At 47.4% G+C, this 16,328-nt stretch overlaps 6 protein-coding genes across 6 annotated transcripts; 5 read left to right on the forward strand and 1 right to left on the reverse strand.

Annotated features, from left to right (window-relative positions):
• Window positions 1-324: 324 nt before the first annotated feature.
• On the forward strand, window positions 325-1,766 carry LY89DRAFT_703904 (ATP12-domain-containing protein). Its single transcript, XM_018217350.1, has 2 exons — window positions 325-717; window positions 799-1,766. The coding sequence occupies exons 1-2, from the start codon at window positions 387-389 to the stop codon at window positions 1,593-1,595; spliced, it is 1,128 nt and encodes a 375-aa protein (XP_018077757.1). The 5' UTR covers window positions 325-386; the 3' UTR covers window positions 1,596-1,766.
• A 1,805-nt stretch (window positions 1,767-3,571) lies between these two features.
• LY89DRAFT_680159 (uncharacterized protein) lies at window positions 3,572-4,258 on the forward strand. The gene has a single exon (XM_018214024.1). The coding sequence runs from the start codon at window positions 3,859-3,861 to the stop codon at window positions 4,060-4,062; it is 204 nt and encodes a 67-aa protein (XP_018077758.1). The 5' UTR covers window positions 3,572-3,858; the 3' UTR covers window positions 4,063-4,258.
• A 1,953-nt stretch (window positions 4,259-6,211) lies between these two features.
• Window positions 6,212-7,301, forward strand: LY89DRAFT_181397 (uncharacterized protein). Its single transcript, XM_018205612.1, has 3 exons — window positions 6,212-6,573; window positions 6,631-7,073; window positions 7,125-7,301. The coding sequence occupies exons 1-2, from the start codon at window positions 6,389-6,391 to the stop codon at window positions 6,977-6,979; spliced, it is 534 nt and encodes a 177-aa protein (XP_018077759.1). The 5' UTR covers window positions 6,212-6,388; the 3' UTR covers window positions 6,980-7,073; window positions 7,125-7,301.
• A 696-nt stretch (window positions 7,302-7,997) lies between these two features.
• On the forward strand, window positions 7,998-9,561 carry LY89DRAFT_663846 (uncharacterized protein; the record flags this gene model as incomplete). Its single annotated transcript, XM_018212729.1, has 6 exons — window positions 7,998-8,274; window positions 8,349-8,480; window positions 8,536-8,820; window positions 8,885-9,111; window positions 9,166-9,431; window positions 9,483-9,561. The coding sequence occupies 6 exons, from the start codon at window positions 7,998-8,000 to the stop codon at window positions 9,559-9,561; spliced, it is 1,266 nt and encodes a 421-aa protein (XP_018077760.1).
• A 5,022-nt stretch (window positions 9,562-14,583) lies between these two features.
• On the forward strand, window positions 14,584-15,915 carry LY89DRAFT_777162 (uncharacterized protein). The gene is made up of 4 exons (XM_018222115.1): window positions 14,584-15,263; window positions 15,356-15,434; window positions 15,493-15,607; window positions 15,661-15,915. Exons 1-2 carry the CDS (start codon window positions 15,053-15,055, stop codon window positions 15,421-15,423), a joined length of 279 nt encoding a protein of 92 aa, XP_018077761.1. The 5' UTR covers window positions 14,584-15,052; the 3' UTR covers window positions 15,424-15,434; window positions 15,493-15,607; window positions 15,661-15,915.
• A 30-nt stretch (window positions 15,916-15,945) lies between these two features.
• Window positions 15,946-16,314, reverse strand: LY89DRAFT_680166 (uncharacterized protein). Its single transcript, XM_018214025.1, has one exon. It carries the CDS (start codon window positions 16,244-16,246, stop codon window positions 16,061-16,063), a length of 186 nt encoding a protein of 61 aa, XP_018077762.1. The 5' UTR covers window positions 16,247-16,314; the 3' UTR covers window positions 15,946-16,060.
• Between the last annotated feature and the right edge of the window lie 14 nt (window positions 16,315-16,328).

Here is a 16,328-nt window from a genome sequence, read left to right on the forward strand (position 1 = left end):
GTAAACTTACTTGAGACATATCTTGGTAAGGCGCTGGAGTATTGTTTTGGACATAGACTTGAAAGCCTCCTGGTTCTCACCTGAGAGGATAAAGGTATGTTCTTTGTAGAAAATTTCGAGGACTTCGCTATATAAGAGAGGATCAGGGCGAAGAGCTGCAATTAAGTCCATCGGAAGCCCATCTATCTTAATCGCGCTCGAGAACACCATTTTCCGAAGTTCAGCGGGGAGTTGGGGAAAATCCAAAGTATATTCCTGAACGGAGTCTTTAATTCCTCCAGTGGCCTCGTCAACCGACGGAAGATAGTTCTGCCGAATACCGAAGCCTTACAAAGAAAGATACTCGATATTCTCGAAAAGTTCAAATCAGCAACGAAGCCTCAGCCATGAAGCGTGTATCACAATTGCCCTTCTCTGAGGGCTCCAAAGCTCTCCGCAACTACCCTTACCTTCGCAGACCGTCTGCCTTCTCACAACGATGTTTGCACAGCTCGCCACCAAACCCAGCTACGGTTGCTCCTATCACGGCATCTGGTCCTGTTCCAGCCGCTCCTGTTCCAAGTGCTGAACATGTAGACTCCCGAGTAGCGAGACGGCGGAAACAGGCAGAGCTGTTGAAGAAGGGACAAGATTTGAGGGCTGTGGCTGCGGGTACTGGTGGTGGGACCGCGAAACAGAAAAGATTTTGGAAACATGTACATGTTAAGCCTGTTGATGGTAGTACTCACTCCACTCTTCCTTTTCAATGATTTAGATCTTGTTTCAATACTTCGAATGCTAATATGTTGTGATCTTCAGGCAAGCTTCAAGTCCACCTCGACACCCGCCCCCTCCGCCGCCCAACCAAAGAAATCCTCACGGTACCCTCCCATAAACCACATCTGGCATCCGCCATAGCACTAGAATGGGACCTCCTAGTATCCGCTCAACAAGCCCTCAAACACCACCTCATCCCCCTCACCTCACTCGTGTCCCGCGCCCTCGACATCCACGACGAAGACATGTCCGACTCGGGCGAGATCCGCGCCAACATTACGAAAACGGTCATGCGGTACCTAGACACGGATTCGCTGCTCTGCTGGGCGGAGGAAGCGAGCCCGGATCCGCCGGGCTATGAGGTCCATGAGAGTAGGAAGAAGGAGAGTCTGAGGAGTATGCAGAAGCGGACTGCAGGGGAGATCATTGGGTTCTTGACGGAGAGGGTTTGGCCTGGGGTGGAGATCGTTCCGGTGTTGGATGAAGGAAGTATTATGCCTAGGAGTCAGCCGCAGATGACGAGGGATGTTATTCAGGGGTGGGTTAGTGGGTTGCCGGCTTTTGAGCTGGCGGGGTTGGAGAGGGGGGTGCTGGCTGGGAAGGGATTGTTGCTTTCGGTGAGGTTGTTGGTTGAGTGGAGTCCGGAGTTGAGACATCTTAAGGGGGATATGGGAGGGGATGTTTTTGGGGTTGAGGAGGCGGCGAGGGCGGCGAGTTTGGAGGTCGATTGGCAGACGAGGATGTGGGGTGCTGTGGAAGATACACATGATGTAGAGAGAGAGGATGTGAGGAGGCAATTAGGAAGTGTGGTATTACTAGTGTCTGGAGAAAAGGCTTGAATGTAGCTGTGGATCATGTCGATGAAACAGATGTACAGTACATGACGATGTTGTAGAATTATTCGCTAATGTACAAAATGTGTAGACTTCGACAGTGGATAACACGGCTTGAGGGATTCTATGATGGCATCTATAGCATTGCAGACGTCTGAAATATGATGTAGAAGTGATAATAAAATCATTTTATTTGAATCGAAGTTTGACAAACTTAAAAGTTGGAATGACCTACCGTACCTTTCCCTGGATTGTGCAGGTCCATAAACTAGGACGGCAGCAAATAGGCCTGGGTGTTTTTGACAACATCCTACCGAATATGTCTCAACAATCCAAACTATCTTTCACTACTGCCAATGGCTAGCCACTTCAGCTCCCTCCGTGCTCTAGATAACTTGAGTGGCTTTGAACAGGCACCAAAAGAAGTCGGCAAGAACAGATGCTTATGTTCATAGCGTGTGAAGCATAGGCAGATGTGAAGGAAGAAACACTTGCTCCCTCTTCGCGTGAAGAAAGGGTTGTCATTCAAAGGAACAAAAGAGAAGGCGTTCCTACCCAGGAAGATCATCCTAAGATCCTTCATCTTTTCATGTTGCAATTGGCAACCAGATATCATTTTTGAACCTTTCCCCTCCGATGCTTCTGCAGTAACCAGCCTTGTATGCCTTCGTGTATGCAGAGAGCTGAGAACCGCTCTCAGAGATGCTAGGCCCTTGAATCGAGGGTAGGGACTTGATGAAATATGATTGACATGTCCATGATTCCTACTTCGTTCTTGCGTATTAGAGCTCGAGAAGGAAGATTCTTTGTCGTCAAGAGGAAGAATTTTGCTGCTTTCAACTTTCAAGTTGTGAAGAAAAACTCGCAAGGAAAACGAGTAAGCCGAGTGGGAAGTTCTCTGAACGGAGAACAGGGTTGCTTTGCTCGCAGATGTTTATTGGTCTTGAGAGCTGGGCGAGCAAAGGAGAGCTCTGCTTCGAAGCCAGAGTTGTGTTGAGGAGATAGCGGAGAGTCGTGCTTGGAAAGTTGGGCTGGTTAGAACTGAAGCAAGCCATGATTGCTGGGAGATAATAGCTAGCGTGCTGCTGTTTAGAATTGTCTTCAGCAAGCTTCAGCCTTATTTCGTGAGAAGCAGACAAGCTCGAAGGCAAGATGAGGGCTCTCAGTAAAGGAAAATTGTTCCTCCAGATTTCGGACTCGAAGCGTATTATGGGTGACGCAACATTGACTTACAAAGTGAGGATGGTAGAGTTCAACTCGACTTGCTGGAGTCAAGTGTATGACAGCGACTGTATATCCTGCTTGCCTTCTGTATTCCTGACAGTATTTGAAAGGTTCTGGCCTTGCTTGTCCCTGCTAGTATGCAAGGCTGGTTGGTCGACTAGTATGGTCGAGTACCGTGAGAACTTCCGTAAGGCAGCTCGAGGAGGTTGTGTTCGTGCGAGCAATGGATCTCGCGAATAGTCGTGCTTGGCTTGTGCATGGTTGTTGACAAGGCTTGAATCAGGCTCTTGTAATTTAAGCAGGTATGCTTCAAGATTCAAAAAGCTTTTGGTTATCGTGCAGACCTTCATTGACACTTCTTGCCACCATGTCGAGTTCTGGTTGAGCTCTAGCTCCTCCTCAGAAACTTCATCCAAGAAACATGTAACTTGTAGATTCTTCGTTCGAAGGGAAGAAGTAGAGGTTGTCGATTGCTTATGTGGTTGCAGGTAGTTCAGTGCAGACGTCGGAACTACAGTACTAGCAGTTGAGTATCGTTAGCTGAGAGTCCTTGCTATGGCATGGAAAATATGTTATACAACATCTGTGAATTCTCGCGAAAGAGAAGTTTACAATGGAAAGTCGAAAAAGCCTGCCAAGTGAATTGAAGCTTGAAAGGTGTCAAACCCTCGAGAGAAATCTGATTCGACTTATTTGAATTCTACTGCTTGAAGCTGGAAGGGCACCCACGCTGCGAAGGTGCTTCTTCGACCCGGGCTCTCTAGTTTCGGTCACCAGGAGTTGACGTTGGTGTTTCTTGGATGGTGCAATTTGAGTCAAGCTCTGTGTAAGTCGTTTCGGATGAACAGGGCGGAGTCCGCGACATCCCAGGAAGAAGAAATACACTGAGTCAACTAAGAACCGAGTTCCTCATCGTAGACTTGTTCCGACTGCCAAAATTTTCGCGTCCTTCTTCAAACTGTGTTACCCCAGTGAAACTGGTCTGTTCTTAGACAGCAACGGGAGCTTTTGTGGCGGTTCACTTGGATGGACGGGGCAACCCTCGATGGCAGCGAAGTTGGTGAAAAAAGAAGCTTCATGGAATTGGCCCATTGTGATCATCTCTGTTGAGGTTTTCAGAGACTTAACTGAGGATATGGCGAAGTTGTTGATTGTCATCAGTGGCCTCGAAGGTTCCGGCGGACTCGCTGCTTTCTTCTTTGGTAGGTATGGAGGGAAGGGGCTTGAACTCCAGGGTCAGATTTCATAGGCAGTGTAGCCCAGCTTACCAGCCCTAGAATCTGACATTGTACCTCGAGTAGCCATAGGCCATCTCCAAATGTGTGAGAACCCTTTCAAAGTCCCTCTTCGATACCCTTACTAAAACTATCATACTGAAATACCACGATGACCACGATACTCGAGTTCAGGTATGTATGTGAACGAGGATAGCCACAAAGGTGCTGGTCATCTCGTGTTTCGAGCTGAAGACTGACGGCCGGCCCTCTCAGCTGCATTGCGATGAGGTTGTCCTGATAAAGGGGGAATCAAACGAGGGTAGGCGAGTCGTGGTGGTTAGTAAGAAATTTACATGCCAGAGTTTCCGAGTCCAAACCAGCTTTGCCAAATCACAACAAAGAAAGTTGTTTCCACGTTGCAAGCAAGCCACCAATATGTGAATGATCTATCGGATTCAAACGCACGAGAGGTCCGTGGTACGAGATTCTCCTACTTGCTGCTCAACGACGGCAAACAACGTGCGTGTCATTACGGTGTGAATTCCCGGCGCGGCCAGCCGTCGACCTTGTTTTCATGGATGTTATCGCTCGCAACATGCCGTGAACAGCAAAACTCTTTCCATTTCTTTCGAGGTGCATAGGATTCGAAAGACTCGGAGCGCTCACGCCGTTCAAAAGAACTCTTCCTTGGCTTTTGACTGGGATCGTACCGGCAATCTGATACACATGGACCAGTTCAATGTACGTGGTTTCCTATGATATGCATCTCCAACCTGATGCGTGGCCAGGTGACGATCGAGCGATTATTGAGAGAAAGTGAGGGTGTGCTGGGAGTTGGCACCAACCAATAAAGGATAGCAGCCAAATAATCAGCAGCGGTCTAGGAAGTCTTCGCAATGGCGCATGTCTATGACAAATGGTATTGCTCTCCTTGTCTTCCATATCTTGTCAATGCTGCATAACGTATCGGCAGTTTAGCCTGGTGGGTCGAGGGATGGCAATGCTGGAGTAGGACGCCGCTTTTCGCGCATTGCGAAGCAAGATATAAGAGACAAAAAGTGCCACAACAACGACCAAAATTCCTTCCGAGCGATTGAAACCGAAATAGGATCTGGATAGCAGCTCGATGAGACGCTACGAAGACTGTGCGTACCATCCTGACGTCCGGGACGGCCGCACCTCGGCATCCCTATTGTATCCTCCCGTGAGATCCAATCCTACGCCACTCCTTTTTTTTGCTTTTCCCCAAGCTGGTGTTAATTGAAAGAGGAATACTGACGAAGTTTAAAGCAGATCGAAAAGAAAGATATGTGTTGATGCAACCAAAAGTTTGGCTTGCATTTTGAATCTGCGAAAGTTCAGCGCCTCGTTATCAATTCTCCCGAAGCTCGAAGCTGGGTGAGACTTGGTACGGTGGAACATATGTACCTTCCTATCCCATACAGAGAAACAAGGACCGATGCGAGGCACGGTACTTATGTACCAACAAGATTGCGTATTGTTTTCAGTGGCATTGAATCGCTTACTTCTGGCCCCTCGAAGTTCTCAGACTTGGCCCCACGCGACTGTTTTTGTATGATTGCATGTATCATGGATCGCGCATAAATAGAGTGATAGAAACTCCAAAACGGAAATGATTTAGTGACGGGAACTGGTAGCATTCGCGCACCTGACAAGTGCAGGCACGACTTGCTTGCGCCGGTTTTCGTTCCGCCTTGGAATATATCGATACTCAGACCAAGGTACCTTGAATCAGGAACTAAAGGCAAAAAAAAGGAAAATAAACATCGATGACGGGAACATTGGACTCTTTTCAAAACACTAATTTTGGTGGAGAGCTCATTGGGTCTCGTGTGTTGATGAAGCGATCAACAACATCTGCGTAGCATGGCACATCGCGAAAAATCTGTATCTGAACCTAAAGCAACTTCCAAGTCTGAAAGATTTGCTTGAAAGACAACACTTTATAGATGTGCCAGGTTTAAAGAGCCTCATATGTCCCATGGGTCTCGGTACGCCCTGTTTACATACGGAAGAGTTCGCCTACCGGCATGCTCTGACCCGTGCGCTTTGCAATCCCCATTGCCAGGGGTAGAGGCCGTACTCCGTATTTTTTATTGATATGGAAGCCGATCGATATATTTCAGCATGGACATATGTCAAAATTGCAAGATTGAGTGATTCTTTTCCTTGGTAAGGGGCTTGAGAACACATGTTCGAAGAGCGCGCGACCTGGTGTTACATTTGATATCACATTTGGGTCACGTAACCCTCCTCGGCCCCTGAGTATGCTTCACTCACGATCCCTCACTACTTCCGTATGTCTCGGCACACGACACTAGAAATACTCGTCTTTGGATGTCTCTAGGCAGTTCACGGACATGCGTCGAGAAAGCCTACATCGCAAGATCAATCTTTGCAGATTATGCACGTTCGTCGCTCCACCGGAACGATGCCGACAGCATACGTTTGTTCACTTTCCCCAGCGTACAACGATCATTAATGTCCGCCAATCAGTCCTCGGTAGTCACTATCCGAGCCAGGTCTAGCAATCCTTCGTAATTCTTTGATCCACATAACTTTTTCTCACTTGTCGCCAGGCGAACAGTTCGTTTTACTGAGCCCCAGCCTCCCCTTTCTACCCCTCGTTCTATTCTGGCTCTATACACAGGCACTCGGAGCTCTACCTTCAAGACGTTGGTTTCTGACCTGCAAGAGTTCGTATCAAGACAGAAACATTCGTGTGTTAGTCAAAAGATCTGCCAGTGTCCTACGACTTGCCGGGCTCCAAATAACATATCTGCAGTCCTCCAACGCGTCCAGAGCTTGTCTATAGCAGACTGGACGAGATTCAGACCTCAGATTCCCTATTACGCGTATCACAACCATCATATCACGGATCTGACTGGGGAGAGAAGGCCACGCGTGGTCCAGGAGCCAGATTCGTGATCGAAACCCCACATACCAGATACTATGAGTATCCGGTCTGGGAATGGATCTAAGATGTTCCTTTGCCCTGCAGAATGGGCAGGAGGAGCCCAAGGTACTGTCAGTGAGCATATATACTCGAAGATTCTTACTGACTCTTCCTCAGAGCCCAGTAATAGACGACGACGACGATGAGTGATCTCAAAAGGCTGAATCCGAAGAGAACGAGAGTAGCTGCAGAGACGCCAGCTGCGGCAGGGACATCGTCAGAGTGATGGATATATAGTGTGGTGTTTTGGGAGGTAACAGCGTTCTTCTAGTGTGTTGGTTAGTTCAGGCCATCAGGGTGGGAAGTCTATTTTACCACGGGGTAGGTGTTCGGGAGGATGGGCAAAAGTCATACAAGGTTGCAGGCGAATAAATGTGTTTGGCGGCCTGTTCAATCTGATTTATAGACAAAATGAGGTCACATACAGTAAAGCGGTTTTGCATTGAGTTAACTCAGAAGAGTTTGGATATAGGATAAATTAGTATTTGATGATTTGACAGTAGCGTATTTTGACTCCATTTCTTGAGCCTTGTCCTACGTCGACAAGCAGTCCAATGACATGAATTAGCAGAATTTGTGAGCCAGCTTGGGCTGTTTTCCCTCTATAAAGAGACGGTTCCCCAGCAATAATTCTGAAAAACTCCCTTCCGCAATTTCTCCCAGCCGCCCGTACCAAAAATGTGTCTGTGAATTGCCCTTCTTCCACCACTTACCACGAATCGAAATTTGTCGCAAAAATATAGCCACAACTTTGCAATAGAGTAGTCGTACAAGAGTAGTCAGATTAAATTTGGTAGGCCATGATTCGTCGCGTCATTTGAAGTGGTGTGGCCGCTCTTACTAGGCCTTTTCATATATTCAACCTAAGGCAACTCCAGAGCCTCGAGCAGTTGCAGCAGGGAGTGGCGGTGACGATGAAGAGAGGTATACTGGCTGTCGTGTTGATCGAGCCCGAGATGAAGTTCGTTCTGGGTGCTCATCGTGTCGACCATGGATGCTTTTGCTGCTGGTTTCGCGTGGGCTCTAGTCGCGATGGTCTCCCCTTTGAGACGCTCTGGTGCAGATGCCCAGCAATGCGTAAACAGTACTGATGAGGAGAAAGCAGAACAAGGCTTGCCATCGCCAGCCATGAATGCCAATGTCAAGCGAAGAAATATCGCAAACCGGGTCCGGGAAGACGACCAAGATGGAGACGAAAGTCCTGCCACTGTTACTGCGGGCACAGCAACTCCTACATCCTTGATGGAAGATGCTCCTGAGTCCAAAGGTAAGTAAAGGTCGCCAGTCGCAAGATGTAGAAGAGGTTGGAGGGTGTTTCTGAACTGAGCATGCTTCTTACAGAATCGTTTGTTAATCGGTCGTGGCATCGTATCTCGAGCGGATTCGGATCGAATTCCTCTCTGAAAGAACCCAGAAGCAGCGAAGAGAGCATGGCGCAGATCATGGGTCATGATAGATTCAAGCATGAAAAGTGTGAGTAACTTGCACCCTGGCTGAGGTAGTTGCTCCGCTGACGCATGGTTTCTAGTGGAAGACTTCCCAGACGGGTTTCCGAAACTCGCCGCATTTGTCAGTAGCGATGTTGACTTCGGTATGGTTCGGAACTTCAAGACTCTGCACAATCGTCTCCTCTTGCATGACCAAGTCGAGCTCACTGGCTTGGAGAAGAGGCTGCGAGAGCTTGACAAAGAGGACGAGGCAGACCCGAAGAAATCCAATTATCGATTGAGAAGAGTAAAACACAAGGAAGGCTATGGGAACACAGAGCAGAGGGATTTGCTGCAAGAGGTGCGGCGAAAGCTCAATGAATATGGTTAGAGCCTTGAACTCTCCGAGATAGTCGCTGGACTAGAGAACATGGCTGAGAACATACACAGACACGACGGTATTGAACTACGCGCGCATGCAGAACCTTGGTCAAGTGACTAAACGAAATCATCTCTCGTACTGGAACTTCATCTGGACCACCAAGCCACTTTTTGATGGATATTGGGATTATATCTATTATGCTGACGACTTCGTCAATCTCTCTGGAAACCGACCGAACGAGTTCCACGAGTTCATTCAGAGCCACATGGTCAATAACCGCTGGTCGCCAATCAGAGTATGTTCTCCAGCTCTTCGAGATAATAAGGAATAGTGATAACTGTGTCTCTAGTGGCTTTTGCGAAAAAGCGACGTTGACAAGCCCACCACAAATGAGGCTGGAACTTTCTACAGCGAAGGAAAGCTCGAAGCGGCATCTCGAGGCCTCATGGTATTTGTAGTAGCAGTGATGCTTCTGATTCCATCGTATCTCTTATTCCTAGTGCCTATGTCTCACCCGAAGATGGCTGGTGTCGTCGCCGTTTTCCTCCTTTTGTTCACCTTCCTGATATCGGCTGTGTCCAAGAGTGTGATTGAGGCGCTAATTGGCATCGCGACGTAAGTCTTGATTTTGAGATCGAGATCCTTATGCTGATGTGCTATCCATAGGTATGCCGCGATCTTGATTACGTTTTTGGGAAATCTGAGTGCTTCAAGCACTTGTGGTTGTGCAACCACTGCTGTCTGAGTGGGGTACCTGGAGCTTTTGGCAGAGGGAGATCGTGAAGGCAGAAGTCGAAAAATGAAGTAAGATGATGGAGAGGCCTCGAAAAGTTTTTCGTCATGGTTTTGTTCGTTTGTCTCTTGGTCGAGTTTCGGAGGAGGTTCGTAGACACCAGATTGATATACATTCGTTAGACCGCCGTTTCAGGAGTTGATGTCTCTCTGCGCGTGAGGAATTCCCCACTTGTTCAATATGCAGATCCATTTTGTGCTTCTATGCAACGTCTCGCACATTCTGGATTCTATCGTAGTCGCATATGCCTCGTACCTAGAATGAAGTCTCAGAAGTGGTTGGCAACAAAACACGAAAACCGAAGCGGGTTAGTGTCCTCAAGCCTCAGTGCGCCACAAAACGAGGGGAAATTGATCACGTGAAAGACTCGTAGCCTGACGATGTGGCCTTGTCAGAACGAGAACCAGCAAGCAAAATGGATACATCGAAGCCGTCATTTGTTCTGAATATGCTACATTATCTTGGAGCTGCGTCCCATGCCACGTCTCTTCCCGAATCTGCCCTATCAGAAGCAAATTATCTATTATCACTCCTGGCGAAATCCGGTGTAGATCTGATGAACACTGGTTGAAAGAATCTTGAAATTTCTTCAGACTTGCGCCAATGATTTTGAAGGTATTGGGACTTTGTCCCTTAGCTTAGCGCTACCCCTTTTCCTCGCGAGCGAGGCTAAACAGCCGAGTTCACGTGAAAGGAGGATGCCTCCTCCCGGCTGTTGTCCACCGTTGCATCCTTCATCGGTAGACGAGCGAGGCTGTGATACACAATTCAGTTCCAACCGAACTAAGGCAGACTCCCTAGCTAACTCTACTCTGCATTTCCCTCCATATTCAGGCCCATTGGCGACCTTGTGCTCGCAATCTTTGCTTGATCCATTCATCTAGTGGTGACGGAGCCAAAGCCTCGTCCCCTTGTATTCTCGTTCGTGACTACATCAAAATGCCATATATAATGTTACTTTACGATCTAAATGCCCGAGTGTGCCGTTCTTTTGGAAGAACAATCCTTGTTTTGATGACATGAGTGAAGCTCCGTCTATTGCGCTTTTCGCACAAAATCATATCTGCTTCGCCCATTTCTTGTTTTTGTCTCAGATTATGACGAGGCTGGTGTATCATACTATCCTCCTCGCCAAATTAGGGTAGAATCACAGAGAAATTCCGCAGCAGACGAAGGTCGCTGGGTTGTACAGGCTCCTCGGATTCATCTTGGACTAAACTAATATGGAGAAATATTTTCAGAGGCTTAAAGCATATTTGATCAGTACATGTATTTTTGGAAGTAAGATTGTGTATGTCTGATAGACAGTCACGAATATTCAAGTAAGAATGAAATTTGCAAAAGGAACGAGGGTTTGGATTTGCCGGCAATGATGAACTCCTTCACTTCACCAGAGATGTGAAGCTTGATTCAAGTATGTATCATGAGGTGAGTCAGCCGCAAATGTCTACGTCCAACAGCATGTATGCTCAGCACGTTCGAAAAGCCTCGTCAACAATAATGGCTAGTAGCCTCGATGTATTTAATCGCGCAAGGGTGCCCTCCTTCGAAACCTGTGAATCTTTGCCCAAAATACCATGTCTAGCATGCAGTGATGCACATCCTTTTAATTGACACCCAGAGCTTCTCACGTTGAGGTTGACATTGAGGTTGTCCTCGGACTAGATAGAACTTGACCGTGATGCAAATTTTCAAACCATCCTAAGAACAGTTCTCGACCGACTAATTGAATACGTAGAACTGTCCAGGCTCACCAGAGTTGCTTGAAAATCAATAGTCTTCTTCGAATATTGACTAGCTTGTAGCTGTCGTGGTCGAAGTATTGACGGGAAGATACAGGAAATACTTGACAGATAAAAAAATCCTGAGAGATGTGTGACATAATATACCACCTTGCCCATCCTGTAATGGACTTGGATGCTCAGCATATCATCATTCACTTGTGTATGATCTTTTCTCCTTTCCTTTCTTGCCTTCAATCGTTCTCGAATTCAGAAGAACGACTGGAAGAACAGTAATTTGCAGGTCATCAAGTTGATTCTTAGTCGAATATAAGAGGTCTGTCTGTTGGTGTAGTTCCAATCGAATAGGGGGCCGACGCTCTCGATACAATAAATCCAGCAAACTGGTATCAGGCGACAAACATGGCACACTTGTGAAAACAAAAGGGGCAAGCGGAGTAACACCGCAACTAACCAGCAGCAGAGAGTCGTTATCATACCATACTAATTCAGCAGGAATCAACACCTGAACTTGTAGCCAGTGGTCCTTGTATGATTCTGATATGGAGCTTTGGCCAAAGGTCTAGATCCAACTTCCTTGGCCATTATTCTTGTAGATCTTAGCAAGATACGTTTCGTAGAACGTCTTTCGGGTGCTCTTCAAGGACGCAGTACTTCGGCAGGAAGGTCAAGGGCTTGTTCATAAACCTCGAATGTAGATAGGTGTCGAAATTATGCAGTAGTCTAAAGACAAGGAACAGGAAGATAGAGATCGAGAATAATCGTTGAAGGACGTTGATGATCTCCTCTCCTGGCGCAGAAGGCTTGCAATACTCCCCAAAAAGGCTGCAAAGGTGTCGAAGGAAGGAACTTTCGGGGTGCTCGTAGACAGAATGGGCGTTGGCGAAAGAGTAGCATGCTTGTCGACCTGAGAGGTAAGTCTGCACTCTAGGGAATTAATGCTTGCACTCCAAGGAGTACAGAGCCTTAGCTAAGAAAGAATCGACAAGCTGATGTATGACTGCCGATGTCTAGTCGGATGGGTAGTTTTCGGTTGTTGTCGAGAGGATGAAAGCGAAGTAAGAAGGACGACTCCTATCCCGGTCAGCGAGCCACAGCCTTAAGGCTAGAAGGGCACCGTGGTGGCCTGGTATAGAGCTTCTTTGACAGTCACTAGCTCTGAATCTTCTTTTCGTAGATCTGTCGTTGACGTGAGTAGCAGATGAGATGAAGTTGCTACGCCGAAAACCGTCTTCCATGGTCTCCTGTTGGCGCTTTTGTTGGCATGGACTCCTCTGATTCTCTAACAAGATGTAAAGCTGTTGAAAGCGAGTCTATCTAGGCATAATAGAAGCATTCGTGGTCTTCCATCAACCCGAACGGATTTCCTAGTTCGCAGTCGAGGCCTAGAGCTGAAGAAGTGTGCCACTGTGGCTGGAGCGAATCGTCGGAGTAAAAAGTGACATGATTTGATACAGTTTTCCATTTGAAAGATTCAAGAAGGCTTGAGAATAGATGGAGTGTGGTTCCTTAGTCCGTCTTGCAACAGGTATCGATTGTATGCTGAGGAAATGAGAGGAGGGTGGAAGAGACGGATCTAATAGGAGGAGCGAGACATCTTAGCGGTAACGTTACTGCCAAAACGAACCCTCGTTTCCTCATACAACTTCAGAACAACATCGATCCTTCATCCCAGCACAAGATGATGGGGAAGATCGTCGAATAACCGTACATCCGCAGAACGCGTGCATCATTTGCATCGCCTCAGTGAAGATAGCAAACAGTCTCACTACGATGCGTACCTGCACTCCAATCAGATTCCATGATGAGACCGAGAGCAGGTGTGCTTCGGCAGGCTACACCGGATGTGTCCTCAAAATGACATCTCCTCCTTGGGCACCAATGCGTTCTATTCGTGATAGGCACGCCTATCCATGAGGCAAAATAGGAGAGGACTTAATCGGTCGCAATGGTGGAAGAATAATAGCGGCAACGACATTCAGTCTCGAGCGGTCCATTGAAATGCGGAGGTAACATCAAACCAAGTGTGGTCCGAGAGCACGGCGCTTATATTGCTTGATAACATTGGATGGGTTACCATGCTGCGCTGGCGTATCTCGAGTCTCGTCTGCTGATTCGGAGAGGGGAAAATCAACGTCTCGCGGCGGGCAGGCTGTGATGAGAATTTAAGAACAAGACACGACCCTCAACAACAACAATATCTTTCTTCGGGTAGCTCCCTTTGATGGATGTTTATGTCGTTGTATGAGATGAAACGTTGGATGTTGCCAGAGCAAAAAAGGGAATGGGACTCGAGAGAGCTCGTGTACGTACAGACGTTCGGATTCGGCAAGTGTCCATCCGTCCATCAGAGTGAAAGATACTTGGGGATCCACCCCCACTCCACGGAAATGTTGGACTTCAGTTTTAATTCAAGTAGCATCTGATTCGTGCTCTTTCGTTTTGGGTGTCCTCATATGCGGGTGCGGCCCGCAGCATATGCGCACGATTGGCTTTAATTTATGCAAGACGTACGCGAAGAAACAAGACTGGAATCTACGCACACAAAAGAAATCTCGCTGAAGATTACTCATTCGAGCTGATAGTGGCAGGAAGTACTAGGTACTTCAGGGAACAAATGGAGTGCAACGGTCGAGGTACTTGAAAGGCAGTTGTCCCTCCGGAAACACGGACAATTCGAAACTCCTCGATCTCTATCACTCCGTGCTGATGGTATCTAGCATGATACCACGACAAGACATCAGCCAGTGTATTGAAGAGATAATCGCAGAAACTCGACCGCATGTCCTACGCCTTGCAAACTCAGATCCTGCACTTGCATCTGCCATGCTTCCTTGACTTTGCGAAAATGAGCCTAAAATGGCAATCTCTCTCCAATGTGGCGCAGCTCTCAAAGTAAGCCCTCAACACATTGGGTTTTCGTTATCAAGGGACAGGACAATTGATGAGAAAGGAGGGAAGAGCAATGGTGTCCCCGGAGCGCAAATATTGGTAATGGATTCAACAGAACGTCCTTTGCAAGATGGATTTGAATTTGCGGATGCTACTATATGAGCACTTTCACCCGTGCATGGGAGGTCAACAACACGACGCCCGACTTCTACTGTACCAAACGCGACCAAGATTGATGGGTAGCGTGTATCAGTCAGTCCTTCTGTTAGCGAGATGATCTGACTCTGCAAGCTCAACTACCCTAGGAACCAGTACACTGGGTCTACAGTGTCGGGCCGTACCGAAGAGCACATGGACTGCTGAATGAAATGAACGTCGTTGACAAACATCTGTTCATTCTCTCGTGTCAAGAACGACAGGGTTCTGATGGCATTTTCCCCTCTCAGCTCATACTTTGCTAGTTCTGCGAACTTTGGCGATGTCTCTGGAGAGGCATAGCGGGCCCTGGTGCCCTATGATGATCTCTCTGGACCGAAAAACACCCCTGTCCCCATCTCAACAAATGGCACACAACGGAGATTCATTGAACTGGACTGAGGCTGATTACAGGAGCATTCTTTCTCCGTGTTCACACATCGTGAATGATTCGTCCCTCGTAGAGAACACGTCCCTCTAGTTCGCAGGCACGAGTTCGTCCCATTCCCAGAAATGGGAGAGACGTAGCGATGGCTGGTAGAGCCTCGCCTTGATGCTTTCGAAGCCGAAGGCACTGGACTCCCGTCCTATCATATTTCTTCACGTTTTTGCGCATGAGCATGCAATCCGATCCAATAGAGCCGTCCTCGATGGCTAGGGAGGAGACTCAGCCTCTGACGGCTTCGCACATTCTGGTCAAAAGTTTCTTTGCAATATTCTACTTGTTTCTTCTCCGACGTTCTTCTCCAATTTTCTCTTCTTCATGCCAGATCCAAGACGCGGAGTCTACTTTTGAGATTTTCACTTGGTCCCGAAGACATTCAGGTTAGTAATTTGTTTAATCCTTTCTTTTATCAGAAGGACCATACTGAGAAGCTTGTATTTACACGTGATTGGTGTCTAACGCTTCACACAAGAAGTCAAAATTCCCAAGTCTACTCCAATCCATATTACAGGTCATTTGGATGACAACTTCTCAGAATAAAGTATTCATAGGTACTGCTACAAACGTTATCCTAATCCCAATGATTTCGCCCAAGGCTAAGTTGAGTAGGAAGCAACTACGAGGAATGACCGAAACAGAGAGCAGAAGTTGAGGTCAACGTCAATCGCGGACAATGGGTATCGAAGCTGTGCAAATTGTTCGCCCCTTAGAAGAACCTGACCCGGTGCGTCTACCGATTTTCACTGCGAACAGATGAGAAACTAATGGCTTAATCAGTACCCCTCACCACCACCATCCAGAGCTTCCGGCAACAAAGGAAAGTCAGCAGAGGGCGGATCTCCTTGTGACAAACATAAAGTGGTGGGGTGTGCTGAAAAGTCATGTCAAAACGGCGAAGAGCAAGATCAAGGAGGCAATTCCACTGGCGCGGCAAGTTAGGGTGGTTTCGGTCTGAACATAATGTCAGCGTCGTCAATGGATTCGCATTGGCCTGAAGTCCAGAGAAATAGTGTAGGAGATCGCATCTTAGACACTGCAAGTAGAAAATAAACCCATACTTGCCATTTTGCAAGTTCTGTAATCAGCAGATGCATGAAATTGAATACAGTGGAAAACCCTTTGGCGTATGCGCCATAGATCCTGAAGTGCGATTGTTGTCGTTGTTTTCACCACCAGCTCATCTGGCACCAATGGCAGTCGAGGTACTTCGAGAAGTACCTTCTACGTACCGCAGGCACTTGCGCCTATAAGTACCTCCCTTGGCCCTCGCACTTTTAGCGATCATAAATTTCATCGCGCATGAAACGAGAATCTGTGACTGCGCATGACTCCGATACTCAACTCTTGTAAATCTCGAACACATTCAAGAGTCGCGCCAAACAATCTAGTAGCCTTGCATTAAAGTAGCGTTGCAAAAGCAAGGCAAACAGTACATCCAAACTGAT

Source organism: Mollisia scopiformis (assembly GCF_001500285.1).
Source record: "Mollisia scopiformis unplaced genomic scaffold LY89scaffold_2, whole genome shotgun sequence".
Taxonomy (NCBI): domain Eukaryota; kingdom Fungi; phylum Ascomycota; class Leotiomycetes; order Helotiales; family Mollisiaceae; genus Mollisia; species Mollisia scopiformis.